The 17,294-nt window shown below is 57.6% G+C and overlaps 1 protein-coding gene across 1 annotated transcript in view; it reads right to left on the reverse strand.

Moving 5' to 3' along the window:
* Positions 1-7,816, reverse strand: part of BCOR (BCL6 corepressor) — a gene marked incomplete at both ends in the record, with an annotated part of 28,090 nt that extends 20,274 nt beyond the window's left edge. Inside the window, 5 exons of the mRNA XM_079549495.1 lie at positions 1,956-2,139; positions 2,568-2,621; positions 3,317-6,130; positions 6,970-7,048; positions 7,731-7,816. Coding sequence (XP_079405621.1) covers positions 1,956-2,139; positions 2,568-2,621; positions 3,317-6,130; positions 6,970-7,048; positions 7,731-7,816 — 3,217 coding nt within the window. The remainder of the gene's footprint in view (positions 1-1,955; positions 2,140-2,567; positions 2,622-3,316; positions 6,131-6,969; positions 7,049-7,730) is intronic.
* Positions 7,817-17,294: the final 9,478 nt, after the last annotated feature.

Genomic DNA, 17,294 nt, shown 5'->3' on the forward strand with positions numbered 1-17,294 from the left:
CCATGCCAATAGCTTAAATCACTTGATCTCCGAACAATTCTCTGACTCATGACATATGCATCCTATAATTTATCGTGTTTGTGCTATGGAAATGCACCGAAGAAGCATTGCCTCAGCAACATTTACAAGTCACCTTGGCAACAAAGCAGCTTCACCGCTGTTCTCATAATGCCCAGGAAAACCTGAACAAGATGGGAGAGAATCAAAGCACCTCAAGTTAGAGGTGCTTAGATTTCCCCAGCTTAGATTTCCCCATATCAGGGCAGTACACCACCTGCCTAAAATCAGGCACGAACCTCTGGCATAGCACAGTGAGGCAGTGCTGCAAAGCTCAATGCTGCCAAGTCAGTGTAAAAGTTGAAGGAATCAGGTACAGCCTTCATTTGCTTCAAAAATAAGTCAGTGTTCGTGCTTCACACCTAAGCAAAACAACCATTCTCGAGGGTGCCTTAACAGAAGAGCCTGCATCCCATCAAGTGCCTCTCCAAACATCACTTGCCGCGTTACCCAGCCTGCTGTCATTGCACCGGCAGCAGCAAGCTGGCCCCATGCTGCAGGCACATTAGCAAGCTTTCACGCCAAACACAACAGCGTGGTTAGGAACTGGAGGAAATGGGAAGCAAACAGCATTTCTCCCCTGATCACAGACAACAAGCATAAGAGCGAGGTGCGCGTGGCCCTGCGCGGTCAGTGGTGTGCTGGGAGCTGCAGCTTGAGCCGTGCAGAGCCACAGGCAGCCGGGGGCCTCCTGATTTATCTGCTGCTGTCCCCGGGGGCAGGAGGTGAAACACCACGATAAAAAACGTACTGAGGGCTGAATGTGTGCCTGTAAACACTGTCGGTAGCACGGGCAGGCATGCTGGAGAGGAGTTCTGATGTTAGGGGCTTATAGCTTCAGCCAAACTCTGAAATTCCCCCCTAACCAGAGCACATCAGCAGCAGGGAGGCACAAACCAACAAGACTGAGCACACTTCTGCCTCAGACGCGCTGTAGCCAGCAGACTTGGGAACGGGAGACCTCCACAAGTGATGGATTTAAGGACGTACTGTAACACTGGCCTTTGACGAAGGCAGCGCGGGGGGAGGAGGTGGTGACGGGCAGGCAGCATACTGTGGATCCTTTCCTCTTGGATCCAATCGGGGGAGTGCCAGTTGGGTGCTGCCCTTCCTCCTTACAGCCATCGCAGTACACTATGATGAGGGAATTCCCACCCAGCTCCTCAGCTCAGCCTCCTCCCCAACCTGACGCTGCTCCACTCCGACATTCAGAACCCCCCCGCCTCGCCGCCTGGCCAGACCAACCCTCATTCACGCTGCTATTTCATGGCAGCAATGCCACAGTAACTTGATTTAGGTGAGTAACGGAGCAAGCACGATTGACTGGCGTGCTCTCTGCCAAAAAGCATTAAACAAAGACCAGAACAATAATTCAAAGTTATTAAATTGCCCGAATAAATTTCCTACTGGCCTTACTTGCGCATCCCTACCCGCAGCAGCACACACATCCCTCAGGCTGCCCAACACACACACTGACAGGGGCACCACAATGCCCACGCTGCGCTTCCCCTTGTTTAGCGATGCTTTCAGTGCAGGCTTTTTTTTTGGAGCAGTTAAAAACAAAGTAGCAGCAGGGGGAACCAATCCTTTCCTTAATTACTTCGTAAAAGAAAACCAATTTGGAAACTGATGGAAGCCAGATGCTTACCAACAGTTCCCAAAATAAGAAGCGATTTTGCCCACATAACGCAAAAAAAGCCAACACCAGCTATTTACTGACGCTTCCCCGCCTCCAGCGCTCCATCCCCAGTACCACACACCCCCAGGGCCAGACAGAGCCACGAGATCTGTACAACTCGCACATGCAAGACACACAGATCACCCCACGCCAGTTCTGCCCCAGCTGCTGCTGCACAGACACACAGACACATTTCCGAAAGCCATCGAAACACGCTTACATCTGTCATTGTCATTTTGGTCAGCAATGGCATCTTCCAGAGCGACAGGCTTTGGCTTCTTTTCACTGCTTCCTTTCAAGTTTTCCCAGTCTGCCTGGCTGAATCTGCAGACCTCTGAGTCTTTGGTAGCTGTTTGGCCTTCTCTCTCTTTCATCTCCAACTCTGAGAAGCGCATCATTGCACGCTAGAAAGAGAATTCATATGAAAAAAAAAGTCTTGCGATAAAAGCGCCTTCATTTACCTTACCTTCTATGAAAGTATTTCCAAAGAAAAAGCTGAGCCAGACAGTTAGCGTTAGAGTTTTAAGCACCTGACTTGTCAAACAGTGTTCTAGCATCGATATGCAAACAGCCACACAATTCTTTCTTAGATCAGTGCATACATATGCATATATATATATATATATAAATGTATACTGTATATAAAACAAAAACATTCCAATTTGGAGATAAAAGGAGACAAAAACAAAAAGAAATTAAAAAAAAAATAACACAAAACTGTACAATGAATAAAGACGACCATGGCCCACAAACTTCCCTTTGTGTATTTGGAAATGAAATTTAACTCAAAGGTTTATGTAAGAGTCTAGTAATAAAAATTTGAAGAACTGACCTCACAGTAAGCAGCAGGTAGACATAAAATACTGTCCTCTTGTAATCCTTCCATCTATGTAATTAAAATGGGCACTCAATGGATCATTTAGATAATTTCATCCATTTTTATAAGCATCAACCACTTCTTTTCTTAACAATGCAAAACAATTTGGCTTAACTCATCTGTTCATTAAAAGTAAAATACCTTAAGGCTATTCCTACACAGCATCTCTCTGCCATCCCTCAGCATCAGCCTCGGTGCTGCCCCTACTCCTGACTACTCGCTCGCGTGGTGGAACCGTAGCGCAAGCCCCACTCCTCCATGGCTGCTCTCCTCCGCACCGCACGGCACGCCTGGCATACTAATCACAACTTGGGACACACTTTGCTAGCTGGCACTGCCGGCCGAGGCAGAGATTACAGCCACCACTAGCGCTGCCATAGCATGCACTGCATTCCTGCTCGACTCCCCTCCGCAACTGCAAACACATTTCATACATACATTAACATTTCTAGCAGATCTTATTAAGAGCCCTTTAAAACTTACTCGTGCATACATACATGAAAGTCATACATGCTACTCTTTACGCAACCTCGCTTTAATTAACAGGCTTCTCGCGCTACATAAAACCATTCCTGACAAGCACGCCCTAGCGAAAGAATCCCTGTATTTCCCCACCTGCGCTGCTGATACCAACTGTAATACTTGACTGTGACTTACTGCAGAGAAATAATGGCAAGCACCGCACGTTGCACCGCAGGACTCACCTGTAGTGCCCGCTGCTCCCGGCTGAGCTGACTCGAGTCCGCGTACAGCTCGGTCGTCACACACTTGAACCGGTCACCTACATAACCAGCAGAGTTCGCGATGCGTTTTGCCAGTTTAGATGGCTTGGGTTTCAGTATTTTGCCATCAGCAGAGTCTGCGTCATCGGGTCCATCTTTGGTATAGGTCTGGTTGGTTTCGAGGCTGGGCTGCGCGGTGCCCAAGCAGAACTGCTTGGCGTCGTCCTGCGCTTTGCCAAAAGTGAGCGCGGGGCCATCAGTCTCGTGGGCAGCCTCCAGGAAGGCAGGCGCAGGCTGGAGGGCCACTCTCTCTTTGCCCTGAACAGCAGATAGGTCTTCTTTCCTCAAACTGAACAACGCTGAGCTTGGGGCTTGCTTAAAATTATAGCTGTCATGCAGATCACTATTCCTTCCGAACTCAATAAAATCCCTGTGCTGAGACGCCTGCTCTACCTTGTGCTTCGTTGGGTCGCTAGCCTGACCACCACTCTCAGCAGCAAATCCAGATTTTGCTAAGCTTGCCTCACTTTTAGAGTCCTGCTCGTCCCGCAGGAGCTCTGGGAAGAGATGCTTGTCACTTTTGGAGGAGCTCTTCCCGTGGCCAGATCCCTGGTGTAACTTTACCATCTTATCACTGGACGCAACCTCATAGTGCACCTTGCCACCTGCCTCCAGCAGCTCAGGAAGCCTGCCACGCAATGAAGGATCCTCATAGCGTGCCCGCTCGTGGGACCGCGACCTCCGCTCTCCCTTCTCCTCCTTTCCCATCTCCAGCGCTGAGTGCTGCAACAACATGGGGTGCACCATCCCCATGCCCAGTGCGTCCTGGTAGGTCATGAACTCACTGCGGCCAGCTGGGAGGCTGTATGGGAGGCCAGGCTTGGGAGCAAGGTGGCCCGGGTAGAGGCTGCCGTTGGGCAGCAGGACTGGGTGCGGGTAGACATGCCCCTTGCCGTGCAGGGACAGAGGGCTGATGGCAAGGCCCTCTGGGACAGGGTATGGGAGATAACTCCTGGGGTAGGGCAGATGCGGGGAGCGGAACGCCTCGTTGGGCGGCAGGAAGATGGGGCTGGAGGCCAGGGCGCTCTCAGTGGCTTTGAAGCCAGCTTCCTGGCCACAGGGCTTGGTCACCTTATTGCTGTGCTTGGCCGAGGTGGCCAGGGGCTGCCCTACATGCTGGATGACTGAGGCTGCACTCTCCACGCCACTCCTGGCCGCCTTGGTACAATCTGTGTTGGCATTAGGAGCTGGCGAGGCCGAAGCTGGCCGTCCCCCTGCCGGCACAGTCCCTGACACACTGCCCACCGCCGCCTCTGTGCCACCCATCCTGGGGCAGGAGGAGCTCCTCTGCTGCGGGATCACCCAGTCCAGTGCCTTGTTCTTTAGCGCGACACTCTTGCCGCTCTCCTCACCGGGGCCGGGTCCAGGAACTATCCAAGAGGAAGGTGCCGTGCTGATGATCTCGGGCCGGTAGATGGGACAGGTCCCAGGGGAAAGGGTCTCCTTCTGGGCATCACCCCCCGGAAGCAGCGGCCCACCTCCCGCCCGGCCATGCACCAGTACTGTCGGTGGCATTTTTTTCACATGCTCCACTTTCCCGGCACCTTCAGCATCAACAACCTTTGCTGACAAGTCCAGGGGCTTGTCAGCAGCATCCTTGGCCGGGGCCTGCTTCTCGAGCAGCGGGGGCGAGCGGCCGTCCTTCCGCTCATGGCTGGCCTTCCTGGCATGGGGCACTGCCTGCGCCGGCCCTTCAGCAGCCTCACCAGCCTTGGGCAGCTTGCCGTTGGGCAGCCGGGCAGGTGGGAAGTCACCACCCACATTCAGGTAGGGCTTGGGGAGCGGGACGGAGGAGGAGGGCGACGTGGCGATGCTGGGGAAGTGTTTGTGGAACTCGGCGTAGGCATCCCCCACCTGGGCGGGCAGTGGGAGGCGAGGGGATGGCCGGGGCGAGTGCGGCAGCAGGAGCGCAGGGTCAGGCGCCAGGCCACTGGGTGCTGGTTTGGCAGCGGGGACGCGGGGCTGCTTGCTGTTTGGCAGGTGTGGGTAGGCGTGCGTCTCGACCGGAGCACCGGGGCTGACTCCCATCTTCCATGACAGACCCTTGTCTGGACAGTGCACCAACGGCGGGATGGCTGGGGACGCTGAGGCAGCCGAGATCCTCATGGGTGAGGCGAGAGAGGACGGGATATGGGGGGTAACGTAGTGGGAGGGGGGCAGGTAGAGGAAGCGCTCACCATTGGTGCAGACAGGCGAGTAGGCCAGGTGCTGCGGCAAGCTGTAGGTGGACTGCTGAGGTAGCAACGCCTTGTACATGTTCAACGAATACTTATTTGGTGAGTCAAGAAAAGGGTAGATGGTGGGCGTCGCGCCCTCCATGTAGGGGTTCACCCAGGGGAGCCGTAGGTAGCTAGCACCATTGACGCCCAGAGGGCTCTGCTTGTCGCTCGCAGCTCGGTCCAAGCCCAGTGTTTCTCCCGTTGGGACTGAGTTTTTTTGTATTCCAGGGGGCGTTTTGTAGATAGCGCTGAAACCATTCGGGCCTTTTCCAGAGACAGCTGCGTTTTCTACTGCCTCGGGGGCATTAGACTTAAACTGTATCTCTGGATTTCTTTCAGGAGTAAATCCAAGACCAGCTATAGAACCTGTAGCATCCCGCGACTTTTCAGAGCCAAGTCCACACAAGCTGGAATAGACAATGCTACTAGGGACCCTGAGTCCTTCTCGCATAAGTCCAGACCTGTCCATGCTCAGAGCTGCCAAGCTGTCAATTCGATGGGCTGTAGTTGCATCCACCTTCACAGAAGAAGAAACGGTTAGCTGTGCACTCTGATAAAAAAAGGCTACCGCACAAACTACAAATATGCTGTCATTCTGAAGAGAATCACCACCAAGGCAAGCACTCACAGAAAACACACAGAGGATGGCCACGCTGGATTATATGAGAAGCTATGGAACAAAACAGTCCACTACAAACATCAATAAAGATCTCTCTATATCTTCAATTAATTCATCAGAATCTAAACCTTGAGGATCCAGAGCCCAAAAAGCCCAAACGTGCCCAGAGCCAGTGCCTGGCAGACACCAGCTCCTGGCCTCCAGCCCCGGCAACTCAGAATGAGGCTGGGAGCATGGAGAGCAGAACTCAGGGGAGAGCTGGAAGGGCAGGAGGGAGAGCCTCCTCCTTCCTCCTCCTGTCGTCCTCCTCCAGGAGCTCCCCCTCCTCCGCAGCTTGATTGCAAGGCATCTGAGCGCACAGAACAGAGCCAGGTCAGCCATCGCTTGACAACAAGGCACTGAACTCCGCTCGCTGCTCACCACATGCTCTCAGAGGAGGAGACCGTCAGCTCTGGTGCTCAGGGACTACATGAACCGCTTGTGGTAGACGTAGCGGTGTGCTGCGTGGCATTACTCATAACGGAGCGAGAGAAGGATGAAGTCATACAGCAGCGCACACCACAAAGTCAGAGCCAGGAGGCTAACGAGATAAACAAGCAAAGTCCCATTGCACTGTTCCACAGAAACAATCCCTGCATGCCCCTGCAGCAGAACTGTGTTTGAATCACCTCTCCACATGCAACATGCGGGAACACCGGCAGGTGGGGAGGACAGATGCGATAGCAATAATTTCTTACCACACTGTGATTCAGGTGGTTTTCTTCCCTCAACTCCAGTCTGCTTTTCGGTGCATCGCCATCATTAACTGGGATTTTCCTATTAAAAAACAAAAGCTTGTTACTGGAAAGCACCCTACGCACTTCATTATCAGCCCAAGGTTGTATACTACAGCAGCCCCATCCCATACTGTATTTAGCTGTCCATGCACAGTGACTGCTTTAGCAAGAAAGGATTGTTTGAGAACAAGAACACACTGAGCCCATCTCAGGGCTCAGCCTCTTGCAATGCCCACAATTATTGCCAATGTTTACTATTTGCTCCTCTTCACTTTCTTCTTTCCCAAGAAGAAAATACACCATTTTAAACATGCCCTTTCCACGTACCACCCATAAATGCTGCAATGGAGAAAATTAAAACACACACACTAATATCATACGATTGTCAGCTGTTCCATGCTAAAGAGGGGGCTGCACATCTGTGCCATAGCAGTGCTGCAGCACTGGGACTTGTTATCACGGCGAGCACCGATAAAGAATATACCTTAGTGCCAAATTTCAAATCCCGGGGATAAAAACCGCTGACATGCAACAGAAGGAAAGTTTCATCATTACCCCAAAGAACTCCCTTCAATCAAAGCACTTAAAGGCACACATCACTTCCATCAGACATCAGCACCCGCATCGCCGTCACCCCCGGCACCCAGCTAATCCCTGTGCAGGAGGCAGCAAGCTCACGGTAAGGCCTCGGCTGCACAACTTGCAGCAGCTTAAATATTTACCTGTCCTCATTAATTCCACACATGCGGACCCTTTCATTGCTCATCCAGCTATGAACGTTGCCATACAGGGGGGTTGCAGAAAGCATGACGTCTTCTTAAAAAAATCGCTGCTTTTCTTCACGGTTTTATATTCTATTAAAAAAGGAGGGGGGGGGGGGGGGGGAAGGAAGAAGAAAGTTGAGCAGATTTGTCTGGGAGGAAATGCAAACATCAGAGCGGAGCAGGCAGCCTCCCTCCGGGTCATTAATAATGAATGCCGCGTTGGTGCGGGGAGCGCGCTGCCTCCGCCAACCGCTAAGGGAGATACCCTGCAATAAAGGAGCAAATTGAGGGCATTTATAGGTCAGAGGAGATGGATCTTTTCCCCAGCGCGCGTCCAGAAAATTAAGTACCATTCCGGGCTATCGACAAAGAAAACTTTCCCCAGTACATTGAATCAGAGCATGCTGCAGTTCACACCGGCACCCAAACGCCCACCTCGGTGGGGCCGGAGCAATGGGCTCACAGCAGTAGGCTGGGGCTGGCCACAGCAGATGAGAGGACGCGAGGCAGCCACGTCCCCACACCCGGCAGTGAAGGGAATGCCTCTCCCTCCCACCACCACCTCCGCTCGCATTAAATCCTGCTTTGCTGCATGAGCGAAGTGTCAGGACAAGCTGCGTTTTATTAACAGGATTAGCGCGGCGCATGATTTATTCCGGTGCAAGATTTTAATTGCTCTTCGGAGGTCGAGTCGTCGCTTTCGACTGCGCTTCAGCCCGCATCCCACTGCCGAACGCTGGCTTAAGAAGTAGGGGGAGCCTTAATGCACAGGATATCCCTCGGCTCTTCCTCTCTCACAAAAATAGAAGCCCACAAGCGGGCGGCACGGCGCTCCTCACTGCGCACAGGGCTGACCGCGGGGAGCTCAGCGCATAGCGTCTCCCACCACACGCAGCTTCCCCAGCAAACTCATTTCCTTTGTTAGGCTCTGGGATATGCAAATGGTGGCTTTGGCATTTAATGGGGAAGAATCCCAGATTGCACCTCAGCACAATACTTCGCACACGTGGGGAGGGATGTAAGGGCCCGAGCGGCGTTCGCTCCCCAACACTTTCCTCTCCCCTCGGAATGGCCTTTTGTGCATAACTCCGCGTCTGGAACAAATGTATATTAATGGCACAGCACCGTGACCCTCCTCTCTCCAGCACCATTCGCTCCCCATAATGAAGCCCACAAAAATCACTACAAGGAAACAAAAATCTGCGGAGATTACAGACCGCGCTATCATTCAGAAGGAATTATTTCACTGCAAAGACGGTTTCTGGACAGATTTACTGGTTTCCAGATGCGCCGCTCGTAATGTTTTCAATAGAGGCAGCAGCAGCATGGCTGGAGTGATTTAAGGCTTTCCGTACGGCTGGTGGCCGCACCACCGGGAGCCTCGCACCCTACTCGTTTTGGGGACAGCTCTGGCCTTCCTCCTGGATGTGGATGGCTGAGATAAAGCACAGTGCCCACACCAGGGCAACTAACGAAGCAAAGAACTGCACCGGAGAACAAGAGCCTCCTGAATCAGAGCCCTTTGGGGTGCAGGGTAACCAGCTGCAGCCCCATCCCCTAAAGCCACCCCAGGCACACAAGTGCGCTCGGCACCCAGTGAACTCTATGTGAACTGCAACGGGGTAGAGGTCTGCTAGTGCCACCCTTGCATCACTGCAGCTGCACCTCTTGTCGCACCCCTTCCTCTCCTCCCCTCCCGGGAGTGCCCGCAGCACTACGACGAAGGCACCGCTCCTCTATTTATACCCGCCTTCCGCGGGGGCGGCCCCGTTACGAAACCCCGACGGCAAGCATCGCGGTGCGCGGCGGGGAGAGCAAGGCCGCGTCCAGCCCTCCTCCCTCCCTCCGTCCCCTTCCTCCTCCTCTCCCCGCTGAGCACCGCCCGTCCCGGAGCACCGCAGCCCCCGGAGCGCGACCGGCATTTCCTCCGGGAGGTGCCTGCCCGATAGGGCCCTCCGCGGCTAAATATAGGCGGTGATGCGCGACGGGGGAAGTGCGGGGGGAGTAGTGGGGGGGGAAGAGCGAGACGCGCACACGCGGTTCCGCAGCGCTGCCGCCGTGTGAAACCAGCTGTGAGCGGCGTCTGCAAGCACTGACCTGCACGCAACGCCGTGCCGAGCCCAGCCGGGAGCGCCCGGCCCCGCACCGCAGGGGCAGGCGGGGGCACACCGCGCTGCTCGGGCGGCGGATTAGAGCGGGGAGCGTTCGGGTCTCCCTCGCAACGTCAACAGACTTTTGGCAGCCGTCGACGCCAGCAGCAGCACGAAGTTTTGTTCACGCGCTCTTGGCGTGGAAACGAGAAAAACCCGGTGCCGGCGGCGGCAGGAGGGGGAAGGCGAATCCTCGCGGCCCCGGGAGCCGGGCGGGGGGCGGCCGTCGAGGGGGGCAGGACGGCCGTCGGGGCCGCGGCGCGGGGAGCCAGGAAGCAGGGCGGGGGGAGCGGCGCAGCGGCGCACGAGTTCCCTTCTGGCGCCTTTCCTCTTTCCACCTCCAGCCCCGCCTGGCTGCCCGCCAGTTTCCACTGCACAACCGCGGGGCGGGCGGCAGCGCTGCGGCTGGGGGGGGAGGGGGCGCTGGGGGGGAGCGAGGGCTGCGCCGGGTGCACGGGGGGGGGGGGGGGGGAGGCCGGGCAGCAATCGAAGGCGGCCCCAACGCTCGGTTCCAGGCCGCTGGAAGGATCATTGGTAGATTTGCGCAAATCCCGGCGTGGGGAGCGAGAAGCAATCGGGGACTCGTAGCGATCTCCTTCGATTAGCCCTCATCTGGAGTTTGATTTAAAGGGCAGTGCTCGGGCGGTATTTATAAATGCGGGCTGCCGTTCAGAGCTGCGCTGAGCCGCTGCGTTCCCACCTCGGGTCTCGGTCCCCTATCGCTGAGCCCCGACAGCGGGCAGCTAGCTGGCACCGGCCGCGTGCTCAAAGGGGCGGTGGGAAGGGAAGAAGGAGGCTGCGCTTTTTGCAAAATAAACAAACAAACAAAAAATAGGGAAAATATCGCCGGTTGTTTGTTGCAGCCTCCCCGCAGCACATCCCCGCCAGCCACACGTTCCGGAGCCGGAGGAGGAAGCCGCAGGCTCGAGAGCCGCCGCTCGGCTCCTCGGATTAGAGCACGAGTGTGACCTTTACCCGGGACGTGTGGCATTTCATTTAAGCGCAGCGCCCGGCACAATGCGCCAGCGAGATCGCTAACCCGATTGGAAATCCACCTCGAGCCGTGCGCGGCTCCTCTGCGGCTCTCGATGTGAGTGCTCCGCCGCAGCCCCCCAACCCCCCCGCCGCACCATCACGTGTCGGACGGCGGCCGGGACTCGCCACCGGGTAAACACGGGACTGTCCAGGGGGGGTGCAAGGAGGGGGGGCACCGAGCCGCGCCAGGCTCCGGCCCGGCGGAAAGACCACCCCACCCCACACACACACACATACACACACACGCGCGCGCGCTCGCGGTGGCCCCGGGGAGGGCGATGGGGGAGGGAGGGGCGGTCCGCCCCCCCCCCGCGCCGTCTGTCACGCCTTGGCCCCGCACAGGCAGCGCCGGAGCGGCAGCAGCGCTTTCCCCTTTCCCATATGCCGCGAGGCGAATCGTCGCGCTGCTCTCGGCGCCGGTTACAGCCAAAAAGGGAGGGGAAAAAAAAAAAAAAAAAGAAAAAAAAAAGTTTTCAATTAATGATAAGCCCAGGGACTGGGGAGGGGGGCGGGGAGGCGGCCAATAAGAAGAGAGAGGCAAAATGGCTGCGAGCCCTCGGGCGGCCCTGCCCGCCCCCGGCCCGCGGGGAAGGAGCCCCGGGGAAGCCCCGGCCCGCTCCGATCCGATCCGAGAGGCGGCTCAGAGCTGCGGGTCCCCGTCACCGCGGCGAGGAGCGCCCGGGGATCGCGGGGACGCCGCGTCGGCAGCACCGCACGAGCGACACCGCGTCGGCAACCACGACGCCCCCCGGCCCCAGCGCACCCCGTGCTTCCTCGCACGCTCTGCCGCAGCGCTCCAGAGGCGGCGGGGAGGGGAAGCGCAGATCGGCGAACCCCGACTCCCCCCTCTTCTCCTCCCCTTCCCCGGCGGCAGCGCGGCCCCCTCCGGCCGCCCACCCGCCGCGGCATCTCCCCGCCCGGCCGCCCGCGCCATTTTAGAGGCACACACACACGCGCTCGCCCACGCTCGCTCGCACACACGCACGGAGCGAGGTTTCCGCCGGAGCCAACGGCACGGCCGGGCTCGCAGCGGGGGGGGGGCGGGGGAGGGGAAGCGGCGCGGCGCTCGCACGGCCCCGCGGCACCGCAGGTAACAGAGGGCCGCGGGGAGGGAGGGAGCGCTGCCCCGCGCGCCCCCGCCCCATTAACCCGCCGCGCCCTCGGCGCCCCGGGAGCGCTCATTGTCGCCTTTATCCCGGGCGGCTTTGGCTTTTCAGGAGGGCGAGCGAGAGAAAAGAGAGGGAGAAAAAAAGAGAAAGAAAGCAAAAAAAAAAAAATAATAATAAAAGAGAAAACCCCTCGAGCCAGCCCCTTCCCCCCGCCCGCCCCCATTGTTCGGCCGCGGGAGGCCGGGCGGTGGGCGAGCGCAGCCCCGGGTTGCCATTCCCGGCTGCTTCCCGCTGCCCCCTCCACCCCCCGTCTGTCACAGCAACTTCAGGGCTGGGGGGATCCTCCTCCCCCAGCCCCCACGAATAAAGAACTCCGAGAGAGTTGGACGGAAAGCCGCGCTCCCGTCCACAGCGCTACGCTCGGTACGCGGCCCCGTTGCTCCCCCCGTCGCGGCCGTCCGCCCTCTGCTCCCCTCGGGGCCGCCCCGGCTCAGCGCTCCCAGCCCCGGCCGCCGCCGCACGCCGGGCGGGGGAGGCCCCCCCGCATCCGTCGGGGACGTTGGGAGATATTGATCACGGACGCCTTCATTTTGCATAATTGCGGCTGACGGCCTGTGGTTCCCTCATTTACGGAGCAACAGCTTCGAGGGGCTGATGGATGGGGAGCGGCTCTCTCCGCTCTCCCCTCCCTGCCCCCCCGGCTCCACAGCCCCACCGGGCCTCCGAAACTCCTGCGGCAAATGGCCGGCACGGCGCGCCTCGACTCAGCACGGCACGGCTCAGCACAGCAAGGCTTGGCTCAGCAGAGCACGGCTGAGCACGGCACGGCTCGGCTCGGCATAACACAGCTCAGCACGGCACGGCTCAGCAGAGCAAGGCTTGGGTCAGCAAAGCACGGCTCAGCATGGCACGGTGCTTTCCCCAGGGCCGTCTCAGCCCTCAGCTTATGAAAAGTGTTTGGGAAGTTGGGGCTTATCCTCCCTTTTCTTTCTCTCTCCCTCTCTCTCTCTCCTCCCAACAACATGCAAACAAACAGCTCGGTTTCTCCTAAACAACGCATAAGAATTAGCCTCGCCTCGAAGTTTAGGTCGGGCTCACGGCGCTAACGTTTCTCCCTGCTGGGAAATGCTTCCTGAGCACTTCTGGAAGCGCTGGCGATTCTCCGGCTACGGAAGCAAACATCTCTGCAGCCGCATATCTCAACCACGCATCACCTTCTGCACCGTTCTGAAGGCACAGAAGGGAAAAGAAAGGAAAAAAAAAAAAAGTATGGGGGGGAAATAGGGGAAAGAAACCCCAAGCAGAATGCTCGGCTTTTCCAGAAAAATAAAGAAAGGGGGGGGGAGGGGGGGGGAAGAGCAAAAGTTGCCGTGTGTGCCTATGCCCCGCGGCGCGGAGCCCCCGCGCATTGCCGGCCCCGTTCCCACCGCGCTGCTCCGCGCCGAGACAAAGCCGCGAACGGAGCGCGCTGCAGATGGGCGGCGATGGGTTTGTGCCGCCGCTCAGAGCTTTAATTACTCGTTCTTGATCCGTGGGACTACGACACGACACCGCCAAGGTTAAAATGCCCTGAACGGCTCTGAGCAGATGTGAACGAGTTGGCAGACGCGCAAATGAGGTCTGCCTCTAAGCATGATAACAAGTGACTAATACATTGCATATCGCTGAAAGAAAATTATTTTTCTCTAATTTGCATTAGCTTTTTCTCGGTTTTTTTTTTCTTTTTTTCTTTTTTTTTTCCTTTATGCCGGCGACATTCCCTGCTCAGAGGCTGCAGCGTAATCCTGCAAACATCGCAGCTTCAAACACGGTGGAAGGAGGCAGAGATGGCGGTGTTGGGGCCGTGCGGCCCTGCTTATCTTCCTGCCTTTGCTCCCAGGCGAAGTGCATTTCTCCTGCACGTGTCACACCAACACCATGGCCGAGAAATGGGGGCTAAAATGCTGCACGAAAACAGCAGTGCTTTCATTGCTAATAGTACGTCATCACCCATAGAGAGCCATGGGGACGGCCAAGGCCAAAAGGAAAAATAACGTCACGTAAAGAGGATTGGAGAAAGATAGATAAAAGAGTGCAGGAGTGAGCATTCCCCGCTCTCCTCACTTCCCACCCCAAAGCTGCCTTGTCAAAAAAAAAACAAAAAACATAATAAAGAGAAAAGGAAAAGGCCCTAGTACGTGGAGGTCACCCACTATATAGAACAGAGTGCTTTGGCAGGGAGCAAAACGGTGTCATGCACAAATCTAGGCCAGGACCCAGTTCTGTGAGCTCCCTTGGGTTTCCCGAAGCTCTTCTACAAGGGCCAGGAGAGCACTTTGGGTGCAGAAGCAAACTTTGAGAACAGGCAGCATTTTGTTCCTCATGCCTCAATGATACGTATGGCTGTAAATGCACACGGATGTATGTAACAGCAGGCTGAGCAGAGGCTCGGATGAGAACCCCGCCGAGGCCGCAGCAGCGTTTTGCCCAGCACTGCCAGCTCCGGGGGTGCGGCCCTCCCGGGTTATCTCGGCTGCAGAGCGATCCCAGGAGGCCGACACAGCTCCTCCTCCCGCAGCACGTGCTCCGAAGGCAAACACGCACCGCAGCGCCCGTGCCTCATGGCTCCGCTCCCGCAAGGCCCCCGCACGGCCCCGCGGCTCTAAGGCTCAGCGAGGGCCGCTCCGGGGCAGCCAGGGATTTCCCGGCCGGGGGGGGGGAGGAGGAGGGGGGACGACCGCCGCTGCCATCCTTCCCGGAGTCCGGGAGCTGCCTCTCTCCCCCCGGGAATCGCTGCGGCCGCGGCAGCGCTTTGTGTGCGGGTGCCGGAGAGGCGCGGGCCGTTCGCGCTCCAACAGCTGTCACATTATTTGCGCTGGCCGTAAACAGCCTTCGCGTTCCCCCCCCCTCCCCTTCGCCACATAGTTAAACCCAGACTAACAATCCGCAGCTCGACATCAAACCAACAACAGCAGCATTGTGTCCGCCCTCGCCTCTCTACCACCGACTCCCGCAGCTGGTTCGCTCCGAACGAGGAACCCCCCCCGGCGCCCGCAGCCCCCCGCCCCGAACTCCGAGCGGGAGTCGGGCGGGGCCTCGCCGCCCGCCCCCCCCCCCCCGTCCCCCGCCCGCCCCTGGCAGCGGCCCCGGGGCCGTCCCCGCACCCGAGCGCACCCGACGCTGCGCCCTTCCCCGCGGAAGGGAGACGACGGCAAAAGGAAAAGCAGCGCCGACCCAAAGTGCGTGGCGTCCCGGTGGCACCACGCACCCGCACCCAGCGCTGCGGTGGTGGTGCGGCTTGGGCCGGGGTCTAACGGCCTGTGCCTCCCGCCCCGCGCTCAATCATCGCTCTATCAGCCACAAAAGTTGGTGAGGTGAATCTCGCCGAGTAGCAGCGAGGGGAAAATAAATCAGTTCCAGGAAGTGCTTCCTTGCCTGCTCTGACACCGAGCGCTGCCCAAAACTACACGTCTCTACAAGGAAACTGCAACGGGGTGAATTTCTCTGAAATGCGCCCATCACACCAACTCCTGGCGCACACTTTCTCGGTGTTTACATGCAGGTTTGGAAATGGCAGTGGCAGGGGGAAAAGCCAGCTTCATCAGAAGCACTCCTCTACCTCATCCATCCCCTGGTGCCATCCCGCAGCAGTGCACTGGGTCTCCCACCACCGGGGCACATCTCCCACCAACATCCCCACTGGATCCACAGCCTGCACACAGCCCCGGCCCGGTGCCATTGGCCAGCCGTTGCCTCTCTGCAGCGAGCAATCTGCTGGCCTGGTGGAAACCACTGCTCACAAAACAATGTCAGCAAAGGCTGCGCCACGCTCGTGAGAGAGCAGCGATTCGTGCTACCGAGGCTCTCTCAGCACAAAGGCTTTTAGAGGAAGAGGAGAGTAAGAGAGGGAGAACGGGGAAAAAAAGAGGGAGGGCTCTCGTGTTTCAGGGCCGCTGTCCCCTGGGAACCCAGAACCAAGTGTAGCTTCAATCAAATGCTGACTTCTCCTCCGGGAGCTCGGTCAGAAACCTGATCTCGCCAGCTCCTGCCTTCCTCCGCGCATATAGGCTGCCTTTTCTTTCATACCAGCAATTTGTATAAAGAGGAGAGCCAATACGGTTTATTGCAAGCGAGACCTCGCGGTAGCGGATCTAGAGAGATATTTCTGGAGCTAAAATAAGACAACCTTCAAGCTGGCTGCTCGGGGCAGGCCACAGCGTTGCCTCCCCAGCTCCCGCGCATGGCTCTGCGGCACAGCACAGTGCAGCACTGCACAGCACGGCGCAGCCTCCCATGTGCCTCCCAAGCCCCGTGTCCTGCAGAGCTGGCAGCAGCACCCCAGGTTGGGTTTTTGCACAATGCCAGGTTGCACTTCCATTCAAACGTTCAGCCCTGGAGGTTGCTTCCTGCTCACAAGAACTGTTCCGGCTTCCCCTACTGTTGCAACTTCAGACGGAGCAGTTCCTCTCTATGGGAGCGCTGCCGTGCCCTTGGGCACTGGGCTGCTCTGGCGCTGCAGAGCATGGCACAGCACAGCGTGGAGGTGTGCCTGGGGAATGAGGATGAGCCCTCCTGGCGCAGCACGGCATAACTTCTCGCCAGGCTGCTTCATTCTGCGCGGGGCTCTGCTCATCCCCTTTGTGCCTGACTGCTGACATGGGAGGGAAAGGAGCACAGGGATGGGAGCCAGGGAGACCCAGCCCTAGGCAGAACTTCTCCTGGCAAGGCTTGGCCTCCCACTGCTAGGGATGAGTGGCAGAGGCTTAGATGCAGCATAGCACATAGGGGTGTGGGAGCAAAGAGGACTGCCTGGAACTCAGGGATCCCTGTGGGATCTCTCCATAGCCAGGGGCTTTCACGTGGAGAAAGTTTGGTTCACAGAAGGGATCTGCAGAAAGAAGGGGAGCCCTGCACATCCCTCTCCGTGTCATTAGCGAGTTTTCTGGAATTTCACTCATCTGTCCCTGCCTGCCTCAGTGCATAAATGCCACCTGGAGCTGCAGTATCCCCAGCCCTCCCACAGACAGGCAGACCCGTGCCAAGCACCAGCCGCAGCGCTCCCGCGCACGGAGGAGGAGATCTGACTTTTCCACTCAGTGATGCAGGCCCGACTGTTTTGCAATATGCAAATCCCGGAAGGCGCACCGGGCCCCAAGGTGAGGCATTCCCCAGCGCTGAACGAACACTCGGGGAAGAGCTGAGGCAGCTCCTCTCAGCTAGCACCGCGCAGAGCAGAACAGCACCGCACC

This window comes from Tetrao urogallus (genome assembly GCF_951394365.1).
Source record: "Tetrao urogallus genome assembly, chromosome: 1".
NCBI lineage: Eukaryota > Metazoa > Chordata > Aves > Galliformes > Phasianidae > Tetrao > Tetrao urogallus.